At 48.6% G+C, this 11,784-nt stretch overlaps 1 protein-coding gene and 1 long non-coding RNA gene across 4 annotated transcripts in view; one reads left to right on the top strand and one right to left on the bottom strand.

The window, feature by feature from the left end:
- The first annotated feature begins 576 nt into the window (after window positions 1–576).
- LOC109297428 lies at window positions 577–2,691 on the top strand. Its single transcript, XR_002097311.1, has 2 exons — window positions 577–1,939; window positions 2,004–2,691. It is a non-coding gene; the product is annotated as an uncharacterized LOC109297428 (long non-coding RNA).
- Window positions 2,692–2,971: 280 nt separating this feature from the next.
- The window catches only part of IKBKAP (inhibitor of kappa light polypeptide gene enhancer in B-cells, kinase complex-associated protein), a 71,394-nt gene continuing 62,581 nt past the window's right edge, over window positions 2,972–11,784 (bottom strand). For 2 of the 3 annotated variants that reach the window (XM_019517165.1, XM_019517166.1), the window contains exons 30-37: window positions 10,330–10,392; window positions 10,160–10,220; window positions 9,236–9,349; window positions 6,848–6,959; window positions 6,106–6,233; window positions 5,481–5,635; window positions 4,607–4,685; window positions 2,972–3,116 (exon numbers count right to left, since the gene is read on the bottom strand). In XM_019517165.1, the coding sequence (XP_019372710.1) occupies window positions 3,049–3,116; window positions 4,607–4,685; window positions 5,481–5,635; window positions 6,106–6,233; window positions 6,848–6,959; window positions 9,236–9,349; window positions 10,160–10,220; window positions 10,330–10,392 (780 nt within the window). In that variant the 3' untranslated portion in view covers window positions 2,972–3,048. Of the gene's footprint in view, window positions 3,117–4,606; window positions 4,686–5,480; window positions 5,636–6,105; window positions 6,234–6,847; window positions 6,960–9,235; window positions 9,350–10,159; window positions 10,221–10,329; window positions 10,393–11,784 lie in introns of those variants that run through there. The other variant, XM_019517167.1, reaches the window with a different exon arrangement.

Below are 11,784 nucleotides of genomic sequence, written 5' to 3'. Positions count from 1 at the left end.
TGGGGGGGGGGGTGCAGAAAACCCCCCCCCCCCCCGGAGCCATTTGTTCCAGCTCACATCATTCAGCTCCACCTCCAGTTCTCTCTAGCTGCAGCTCAAAGACTTCTATATACCTTGGCATGATGTCACCCCAAGTATCCAATCAAGGTTTATCAGGCTTCTATGCCCCTCTCTCTCTCTCAACCAATTACAGGCATACCTCGTTTTATTGCGCTTCGCTTTATTGTGCTTCGCAGATACTGTGTTTTTTACAAATTGAGGCAAGAGCCTCCACCAGCAAAAAGATTACGACTCGCTGAAGGCTCAGATGATGGTTAGCATTTTTTAGCAATAAAGTACATTTTTTTTTTAGACATAATGCTATTGCACACTTAATAGACTACAGTATAGTGTAAACATAACTTTTATATGCACTGGGAAACCAAAAAATTTGTGTGACTCGCTTTATTGCGATATTCGCTTTATTGCGGTGGTCTGGAAACGAACCCGCAATATCTCTGAGGTATGCCTGTAATTTAAAAGAATACCAACCACCCAGTCTAGCCAACCAGGCTAGGGGGCTCATCTCATCTGCTGTACCAGACTGAGACCAGTTTCTCTAGCTTCAGGACACAAGAGGTTTCTAAAACAGAGAGCCACAGGTATCAGGACACCTAGAAAAGATTTTCCTGCTTATGTGCTCGGACAGCATGTTTCTCCTCAGATCAACAGAGAGGGGACAAAATATAGCAAATAAAAACACATATCAAACACAGTTACATTTAAACTTTATACAGCAACATGAAACTAGAATACCTTTGCTGTATAAAATGGCTTGTACATTTTGTGTGTTACACACACAAACTGACCTTATTGTTCACTTCTTTTCCTCCCCAAGTTTCTGACCTGCCCCTCTCTGGTGCCTGGTTTGAACCCTGAAGCAACGCTGGACCCAGAACAACCCCAACACCCTCTGGGATCAGGGCTCTCACATGTCTCCAGACATACTCACTGGCAGCCAAAGAGCCCGGATTCCACAGGTGGCATGGATCTGACCCAGTGGACTATCCTTGTAACCACTTTGTCATCCCGTTAGTGCCCAACTCTTGAAACATAAGAACCTAAGAATTGCCATTTACTGACTCAGACCAGAAAGCCAACTTGCCCAGTATTTTGTGTCAAAGTGGCAGAGAGTGTATGCTGAAAAGGAGAGTGAACTGGGTTATGACCAGGGTTTTGTTTTTTTTCCTGCTGTTTCTCTCTCATTTGCAGCCACCAGCCTTTAAGGTCTAGGAAGTTATAATTTAGAGGCTCTATTGCTAACTCCCATAGGAAACAAACATCCCAGGGAAAAAGGTGATAGTGCATCACTGCAGGGAAACTGAGAGAAGGACACATGGACAGCTTTGACCAGGAGAGGAGTCTGGGGTGCAGCAACTTGGGGTGGCAGCAATTGATTCTGGAGCCTACTCACATTAAGGTTTGTCTTCTGCTGTGGTGAGAAAGAGTTAGAAGAGCTCTCTGCATTAGAACTTCCTATACCTTAAATGCTGGAGGTTGAAAGTGAGAAGAATGGAGAAAAAAACAAATCCTAGTCATACCCAGTTTACTTCCTTTTTCAGCATCCACTCTGCCACTGTGTGACATGGGATTCTGGGCAAAATGGACCAGCAAAGGGCAATTCTTATGATCTAATGTTTAAGGGATATTATCCTCAAGGCAGAACTGCATCTGTGTTGCATCCCATGGCACACAGAATGCACCATCAGCACTTAGGGAAGCCCGACCACACCACAGAACGCTGGGGCACTGAATGCTGACCTGTTTATTCCCAATGGGCTCCATGTATGGACCACACAGGCTGTTTTCAACTGAGTAAAAGTGGAATTGCTAGATGCAGACTTTTTTTTCAATATAGCTATGGAAGTGCCACACAAAGATGATGAGTGAAGTCCTGCAAGTATCTAAGAGAGGCATATTTGGGGGCAAGTACATCCCCCAGGATGCTGGGCAGAAATATCCAGATATTCCCCACTACAAAGCCCACCCCTCCGTCTGCAGATAAAGTCTCCTATGAAGCCTTCATGTAAAATACCAGTTTTCCTCACAACAAGCAGACTTGTGAGTTCAGAGATTCAGTTTAAATACTGGAGCCTTTATTACCTTCATTGTTTAGAAGATGTTTCTCCATCAGTCATTATTCTGATGCCACACAATGTGCCACAAGCATGTTTACCTAGCTGCTGCTGAAGTGACTGCAAGGGAGTGCGGAAGCAACCCAAGCTAGCATTAAACTGCCCAACTTAGATATTGTCCACAGCAACAGAGGTGCATGAGTAGGGCAAAACAGGAGGTGCTGAGCTCATACTCCACATCCAGGCTCAGGCTGTTTGCAGAGATGCCCACATTCTACTTCCAATTTCACAGCTCCAGGGTTGTGGTGATGTGTACTGGCACAGCCAGCTGAGGACGTTAACTTCCCAGTTCACAGTAACTGCCACAGCCAGTGAACTGATTCTGGATGAACTCTGGTTCAGGATAAAACAGATCCTGGCCAATTTCCCCATTACAAATCAGTGAACACTGAACAATTAAAGGCAAGCTTGACGTTGTGGACATGCTGGTTACGTCCATTTTAATATGTAAATGCTGCACTATTCCAGCTTAGCAAAATGTCACTGTGGGTTCTGTTCCCCTGACTCTCTAAGACACTAAAAAAATTCAGATCATCTTGGTAGCAATTCTACTCATGGTGGAAGGACAACTGGTGCTGGGGTTGCCTTGGCAATGCAGTGGAACTACTCAATGAAGCCAGAGGAACATGGATGGTGGATGCTGAAAGCACACGGTAATGCTGGGGGCCGCTTTACACAAAGCTACACCATCCCTGCCTATTTACCAGAGGAGGGATTGTGACCTCTAGGATGGTGTGTGCGCGTGGGCGGGGTGGGGGGCGGGAGGAAGGGAGTGGAAATCATGCTAGGAACAGTGGTTTCAAAATAAAGGGGAAGTAATTAGCTTAAAATAAAATTACAGTCCAGAGTCCATCAGAAGCTCATAGCTTTTGAGTTACTGCAGAAGGCTCAGTTTCCACTGGAGACTTTTATTCAGTTTTGGAGGTGTAAGTAGTTCTGGATCTGGAAAAACAAAAGCGACAAGGATGAGAACAAGAGGAAAGTAGGATGGTGCTATATAAAGTTTCCAGGATAATGGAAAAATCTATACAGTGCTTCCTTCCCTCCCAGGCTGAGAAGCACCAAACAAAGAATTTCTCTTCTGGGAGACTGGCCTGAAGCATGCAGCAGAGTACTGTGTGGGAGGCAGCTGTCTGACATACTGTTATGTTCACAACTGAACCATTCTCACTCCTCTGGGGCTGCCACACGTTCATCAGGATTCGTCCCACATACAAACCTTTCTTCAGGTTCCATCACCACTACTTGGCTTCCACTTTGCAGCATGGCAAGGAAACATTCTCTGACAGGCCAACATGCCAGTAAGATACATACCCACCCAGCACTCTGGTTTAGATTTGTTCTCCCCTTCAGAGCAAGGTGGTGCTCTTAAGAAGCATCCCAAAAGTGATCCTGCAGGGATCCATGTTCACTATCTCCATTACTGCACCTTAGACACATTCACCTAAGGGAAGTGTTTGCATTGTCTACAAAACCTGCAAACTTCACCTGAGACCTAACCAAGCTGAATTCTCAGGAGATCTACAAGATGTTTTACAGGCCTGGCAGCATTCCTGGGAAGAAGTCCAACACTTACCCCAGCAGTCAGTGGGCTCACAAAGATGTGACCCATAACAGCCTAGTAGGCAACTGCTGGCGGGGAAAATACTTCCCCTACACTGCTGTCACACAGTTGGCTCTGCAATGCTACTGCACAATACCTAACCACCAACTCAGGGGGCTGGGATGAACTGCAGTGCTTCCTTAGCCTAAAAGCCAACTAGTGATGATGGATGGGATCCTGGCTAACGCCTGGTTAGACGATCACTCAACAGTAGATCTGCAGGACCAGAACAAAGAATATGGACTAGACTTGTGCTTTTGGCTCAGTGCCTGATACAGCAATAAGGCCTCCAATAATGGCAGGATCCTGGCAGGCCCTAGAGCTCAAAGTAGCTGGGAACCTAGCTTGAAATCGCCAATACAGTGTCAGAGACGCATCCTGTGATAAGTTTTCAAATGATTGAGGAATCTCTTCCTGTTCCATCATTTCACCAGGTAGTCTTGGATTCCATTATGAGGAAGTTCAAATGTGGTTTCACAACAGATTTTAAAAGGGAGATGTTTTCACAGGCAGAACAGTCATAAGTAGAAAAGTATGTATATGGTATCTAAACCCTCCCAAGGAAAATACCACCTTGGATCCATATACTTGCAGTCCCCTGAGCAGCAATTTGGCCTTTCTAGTCACCTAGGAAGTGCCATACATATTTAGGACAACAAAAAGCCAGCACAAACTAGCAGGGACTTCCAGAAGCAAAGAGAATAGGCTGGGTCATCTGCCCCAAACCGTGCTACTAGGAGGGCTCCAGAACCCAGTTGGGCAGGCAACACTGTTGTTTCAAACCTTACCTCCCATCCCACACCTGCTATACCATACGGTTTTAACCAACCTTGTACAACAGGGGCAGTCATCCTTTGTTGTTGATATGCAGCCATGATGCTATTGGCAGTTGAATGGGGACCCAGGATCTGTAAGAACGGACAATGTGAATGACATCTCAGGCTATGTACCAGCACAACATGAGAGTTCAAAACCAAAGTCTCCTCAGACCCAAGATGCTAGCATATTCTACCACCTGCCTATTGGCAGCAAGATGCAAGTGCTCCCCCATGTAATAGGAACTGGCTGAGCTCCTACTCTTTTCCCCTACGACAATTTCCTTCTAGGCAGTGACACCATTAGCCTGTATCTATATCTATCCATCTACAGATAAAGTCAAGGCTGCTCACAGGGTAGGGGTGGACAGCAAAAGGTGCTGCTGTTGCAAGATTTGGAGCTGGCATGAGAGTTTTGCAGCTGAACCTCCACCCCACAGATCTCTCCACCCTGTAAATTGTAGCAGGAAGTAAAGCTGAGCAGGACTCCTACAGAGACAACTCGGGTACGACAGGGAGCTTTGTGCATTCAGAGGTCACTGCCTGGGCAGAAGCTCAAGGCAAACAGGCAGTTTTAGATGGAAAACACCCCCAGGGCACCTCCACAAAGGAAAATGCAGGAATGACATCTCTGAAGCAGCTGGACTTGAGGACAGAAGGTAAAATCTCCCCCCACAACTGGCTGCCAACTTATAACTGCCCTTGTAACAGCCTCAGCCTCCTTTGAGACCAGGGCCCCATGTTGGGGAGCCGCTGCAGCAGGGGGTTCAAATTTGGGTAACTGTAGCCTGATTATCACTATCCCCCTATCACTCCCAATGTAGCACCACAATTATTTAGACCACAAACAACAATAGCAGGTTGTTGGTAGCTGGGGAAGACACTCACTGGATTGACAGAAGTAAGCTTCAGGTCCAGACTCCAGATCTCAGGAAGTGATCTCTCCATCAGCTGCAAAGCCTCCTCCAGGGCCTGCTGCAGTTCTGTGGCCTGTGCATCATAGCCAAACAGCACAAGTTCCTTGAGAAGGCTGTGGACTTCACCTGGGGGAAGAAGCAGAAGGCACTCCATTAGATATCAGCCAGGTTTGCAAACAAGCTGCTGTGGCTCTGGGACTGAGGGAGGTGGACCAGAAGACTGCTGCAACCACCCTGGCATCCTCTGCTCCCTGGTCCCAAGCCCAGGCATCCTGGGCAAACATGAGGACCACATGCCAAGAGTCGTGATTACCTTTATACACTCAATTCCTCCTGCTCCTCTGACCCTAAGGCCAAGCCTCATATCCTGTTCCTCAGTGCAGGAGCCAACCAGCATGTCCTGCTCCTGGCCAGGAAGCCCTGGTCTACCACATGGCTCAGGGAGGGGGCAAGCCTCCTTGGAAATTGGCAGCGGCCATGTCCAGAGACTCCTGCTTTGGGTGAGTAGGCTGGAGAGAGGAGGGGTCTGGCCTCAGGCTCTGCTCCCCACCCCCGCACAAACTGGATGCTGGCTCAGGCCAGGGAGACAGCCTCACCCTTCAGGGCATCTGTGGCTCGGATAATGTCCCCCAAGGCCTCCAGCAGTGCAACGTCTTCCAGAGGGCTCCCCTCCTTCAAGCTGTGCCTCTTGCGTTCAGCCTTCCGCCGGTTCTTTGAGGAGCAGCTAGAAGAGAAAAGCCAGGCCTGGAAAGGGCTCCTAGGGCATCACATCTACTCCCTACATTTGCAGGCATCTATTTATCCAGGAATCCCCCAAATCACCACTTTGCTCTGAGGTGTGGGATTGCCAGGTGCCCTTCATGCTACAGAGCTCCCTTCATCTTCATTTCGTAACCAGGGGACTGTACAATTCCACCCTTTTATGCTGATCAAAAGAGATCTGGGCTTTCTATTCACTATGGAAAACCGCAGATTTTCTTTTTTAAAGGAGAAAAATGCAGCAGGAGCACAACTCCAATACTGGATCCCGCCTGGACCATGGTCCCAGCCTGCTGTGGGGGCAAATGCTACCCCACCCTACCACCTGGGGCCCCTCCAGCGCATCGCCTGTGCCCAACCCCTCCCCCCTTCCCCACACACCCACCCCACTCCTCACACACTGGGGGGCTGGGGCCTAGTGACAGTAGGCCAGGAGCAAGGGGCACTGGCAGGGCCAGAGGGCTGTGGGTCGGGAGTGAGGGGCATGGGCAGGGGCAGAGCACCCCCTGAGCTGCAATTTTTTCCACCATCATACGGAAGGCTGGGAGGCCCATGGCATGTCTGGAAGGCAACACATACACAGAGATCCTCGAGTTACTGTGAGAGTATTTGCTGCTTGCATCACTGGCCATCATGACGCTGCCAGTTTCAGAGAGGAGGTCTGACTCGGGGCAACGTGCCACCTCATCATCTGCAAGACAGAGTAGCTACAAGTCAGAACTTTCCCCAGGTGAGACAGTGGCAGCTGTAGTGGGCAAACTGAGTTATGCCCAGCTCTTAGCATAACTTTAGGCCTTCCTAGAACTAAGTAATTAAATTGTACAGAGTGCTTTATCAGGCACTGGGAAGAATGAGTGGTGTGATTGGTATAGCGGGCTAACCAGGTACAGTAGTTTCCCTAAAAGAAAAGGAAACCAAAAACAAAATAGGACTAGAGTAATTTACCTAAAAAGATGAGGTAAGAAACTTGAGGATTGGCCAGTATGAGATGAGAAAGTTACAGAAGTAGTGGACAAACAAAGAGACAGTGTGTGTTTGTGTTGCCACCCTGGGGAGACAGGATCAGCCTTGCAATTCTTGCTTTGAGTAACAAGGAATCCAGAAACTAACATCCCACACACTCAGCACCAATATAAGGAAAATTGACACAGCCCAGAAGCATTCAGCTGGTAAGTGTGTTGTAGAGGAAGAGGTAGGGAGAGAGGAGGTGTGTGTGGGGGTGCAGCTCGAGCCCCCCCAGTGAGGGAGGGAATGGGGCTGGGGCAAGTGTTGCACACAGCTGGGAAGAGGCATGGGACAGCTACAAGTGTCTCATCTAGGGGGTTTGTGGGGGGGGTGGCTCCTGTCACTACGCACACCCCAGGAGGGTACGGGGCGTATGGCCCCGGATCTGCACGCAGGGCAAGGGTGGGCTGCTGCTGAGGGCTGGGGCTGGTGCCAGGCTCTTCCTGGGGCTGGACTGGTTTGTGCTCAGGGCAGGCAGCAGCAGCACTGGGAGTGGGGTTGGGGGGGTATGGCAAATTTTGGGGTGGCTGCAACCCTGCCCCACCCCCGGCAGCTCTTCTCCCAGTGCTGCCCCCAGCCCAGCCCCACCCCGCCCAGCCCTGCCTCCTCGCCAGGAAGAGCCCAGCACTGCGATAGCCCAAGCCCACAGCAGCAGCAGCCCACCCTTGTCCTGCACACAGATCCAGGGGCATGTGCCCCCCATACGCTCCTGGGGTGCATGCAGCAGCAGAAGCCACCCCCTCCCCCTTTCCTCTGTGGATGAGTGGCTCACAGCTCTGTTTTGTGCCCCACCCTGGCTGGGCAACACCAGCCCCACTGCCTCCTTCACTGCACATGCCTCAATCTGCATCCCCCCTCTGGCCCCAACACCCCTTCCCCCACAACACACTTACCAGCCAGACATTGCTGGGCTGTGCTCCTGGCCACATATTGGCAATTGGATCAGTATCGGCCAATATGGCTCCTTAAAAATTGGCCATTGGTATTGGCCCAAAAATCTCTATCAGTGTACCCCTAAAAAGCACCAAAAAGCCCTGTTGAAGTGCCCAATCTTCACAGATGCTGCAGAGCCAGGTTCAAGTAATGTACTGCTTTTCCTGGTAACATGGGTTTTTGGTGTTTTTTTGCAACATTGGCAAGGAAATAGCCATGGCTTGTGGGTGCTGAGCAACCGCTAATTTTTTTTTTGGTTGGTGCTTGAGCCCCAGAGCACCCATGAAGTCCATGCCTATGGTTACCCCCTGCTTTACCTGTGGCAGGTTAGGGGCCTATGCCTTGTGGGTGTCCCAGAATTGACTGTGTAGTTTAGTAACAGGTTAGACAAGAATTTGTATGGGATGGTTTGGATAAGGATAATCCTGCCTTAGGCACGGTGTTTGACTAGAGATGACCTTCAGTGGTCTCTTCCAATCCTTCTTCTCCAATTCATGTTGTTGCAGATGCTGGCATTGACATTTAGCAGAAGAAAGGAGTCCTCCAGCCTTTGAAACTAACCCCCATAGGCTAGCAAGGATGGAAGGACTGGGGACAATAGTGGCTGCCATGCTAGCACATTCCCTGCTAATGGCAGCAGAAAGGGATGTAAGGCCTCTCCACGTGGAGCTTTTAATGCATTTGAAGTTTGCAAACCATGAGAGTTTGCCTTGTGGACAACTAAGGGGAAGAGCAATGTCTCCCTCACAATCAAGAAAAGCGAAGGGTTCACAAAGAGAAAGAAGCCGTTTGCTCACAATTATGAAAGTCCAAATATCACCCCCCAATCATAGATCCTTCAGTACTTTCTTAACTATAAACCCCAAATGCCCATCTCCCAATGACTTGGAGGTGCCAAAGGAGCCAGCTATGTTAGGGGTGAGACAGGCAGACTGTGGTCAGGAGGAAACCCACTTTCCCTGATGCTTCCAGGAATCCACCAGGCAAAAAAAAAATCCATCAGCTCCCAGTCTCTGTTCAGGTACATACCTAGCAGTCCCTGGCGAGCCTGCTCCTTAAGCTCTCGAACCACCAAGAGGCGCTTTTTGTAGCAAGCAAAGGTAGTTTGCTGGGAATTTACGAACACCAAGTGATTTTTCTGGGCTGCATGATAGAAAAGATGAGTCACAGAGATTAAATGTCAGAAGTAGGCAGATGTGTGCTTCCAAAAATGTTCAAAACTGTTAGTTGTACTCTCAAAGACCAGTAGGTTGGCACCGTTAAACAGGTCATTTGTCTAGACCAGGGGTTGTAACCTTTTTTTTTTTTTTTTTTTTTGGTGGTAGGCCAGAATGACCCAGCTCAAGTCCAAGGCAGGCTGGCTCTAGAATCTGAATGCTGTCACCACTTCTCCCCATCACCCAGCCATGGCATGGGAGATGGCCCCTACTGCTGAATTCTGCCAAAGCCCTGCCCCGTCTTCCCACACCTGATCTCAGCTGGATTCAGTGGCTCAGCAAACTCTGGTAGGTTGCCAACCCCTGATCTAGAAAGCTGAGACCAAGGCAGAGTTAAGAGTTGCCACATAGGGAGAAAATATAGAACTTTAAACAAAAAAACAAACCCAAGAGTCTGAAGGCAGATCCTGAGAATGAAAGCCACTCTTCCAGCCTGAGTCTCTTCCACACACCCACAACCCCAGCTACTACTGAAGGCCATGGGAGTTCTGTTGCCAAGCTTAATAGGAGCAGCACTAGCCAAAGAAGCCCACTGCACCCCCACAAGCTTGGGTGTGCTGAGCCAAGTCCTGTGTAAATCAGCATCTTCCAGTAGCCAAGCACAGCACTTGAAACTTCCTCCACACTGCTTTGAACACCAGGGTTCCCCATGCCCCAGGGACCCCATTAAAACCAAGCGAAGAACTGCCTACATGCAAAGCACAGACTCTCTCACCTGCACAAACTGGGTACATACCTTCTAGGATAGCAGGTCTGAAGTTGGTCTCCAGAATATCTTGCCTGCTGTACTTGTATATCTGGGGGGAAAGTTTGAGGGGCAGGAAGTCGAGCATTACTCTGAGAGACAGAAAACATGAAACCTCAAACAGCAAAGCTCTCAAAGTCCCTGCTCTGGAATGGCCTTACCAGTCTCAAGGCTTCTTCCCAGAGAGCCCCATCCAGAAGCTGGAGAACTGCCTCTTCATAGTCCTGAGGGAGACAGCAAGGAAGCACTTTCCGTTGTCCTGTGTCAGGCATGCAAGCTCCTGGCCTGACTTGTCAGAACATCCCACCCCCTTCCAACCAGGCACATTTAAAGCACCATAGCATTGAACCCAAAGCTGCATTTCCCTTTCCCCATTGCCTCCTGCATGCACTGTCACACAGACCCCAAGAGAGGTAAGACTGGTTCCTTACTAGCAGAGAGCAGAGAGCATAAACTGAATCTTCTGAGGGGCCTGCGCAAATGCAACCCAGCATTAAGAGCATAACCAATACCACACTGGGTCAGACTAATGGTCCATTTAACCCAGTATCCTGCCACTGACAGTGGCAGGAGATGGTGCTTTAGATGGAGAGCACTGAATCAAGACAGATCTAGAGCAATCTATCCCCTACTTCATTACCTCCCTGGCATCCACCATTGTTGGTTTAGAGATGCCACAAGAAACATCTCCAACCATTCTGTTCAACAGCTATTAACAGATATACCATCCATGAATCTGTCTAGTCCATTTTTGAACCTGGCTATGCTATCTGCTTCTACCACCTCCTGTAGCAATTAATTCCTCAAATTAACTAATTCTACAATGAAGTCAGTACTGTTAAATCCAGTCCTGTTACTGGCAAGTCTCCTGCAGGGATGTTCAGACCAGTAAAGAACCTGTTGTGCCTTGCTCTGCCCTCTTGCTTCTGCTCAGTTTTCTCTGAGTGAAGAACCCTCCTGTCTAGTGTTTAGCATTCAAGCAGAAGCAGAATTCAAGGCATTGCTGTCCAAGTCACCCTGAGGGTATATAGGATCCTTATGTGAAGGGTTTGGGAAAGCCGTTTTTTTTTCACTGACTGAAGCTTTACCTATCACTTCACCTATTTGCACTGGATTTTCCATGTTGAATTAAACAGAAAAGAACCACACTTCTGGGTGAGATCCAGTCTGTAAGAGGATACAATTCATTCTATTCCAGGGGCGGGCAATTGTTACATAGTATTCTGGGGGCAGGCAATTATTTTGGGTGGAGGGCCACTTAACAAGTTTTGGCAAGCTGTCAGGGACCACATAGGTAGCCCCGTCCCTTGATCGTTGCCCTGCACCCTAGTTGTCACATTGGGGCTGGAAGTCCTGCCCCCTAACCCCTGACCTTTGCCACCAGAAGTCCCTCCCCCCTCCAAATACTCCTTTTGGGATGGGGGTTGCCGTCTTAAAACCAGAAAAAACCCCAAATCATACACTAGAAATCAAACACCTACTATAATATATTTAAATTTTATTACAAAAACTATGTTATGACTTGTGATTGTGTACTGCATATAGAAGAGATTGCATAATAGCTAAAAAAAATAAAGTGTCACTCTTTTATATTGTGTGTGTGTGTCTCTGTATAT

The sequence above is a fragment of the Gavialis gangeticus genome, unplaced genomic scaffold (genome assembly GCF_001723915.1).
Source record: "Gavialis gangeticus isolate Ggan-Ray unplaced genomic scaffold, GavGan_comp1, whole genome shotgun sequence".
Taxonomy (NCBI): domain Eukaryota; kingdom Metazoa; phylum Chordata; order Crocodylia; family Gavialidae; genus Gavialis; species Gavialis gangeticus.
This window is presented reverse-complemented; position numbering and strand designations above follow the sequence as displayed.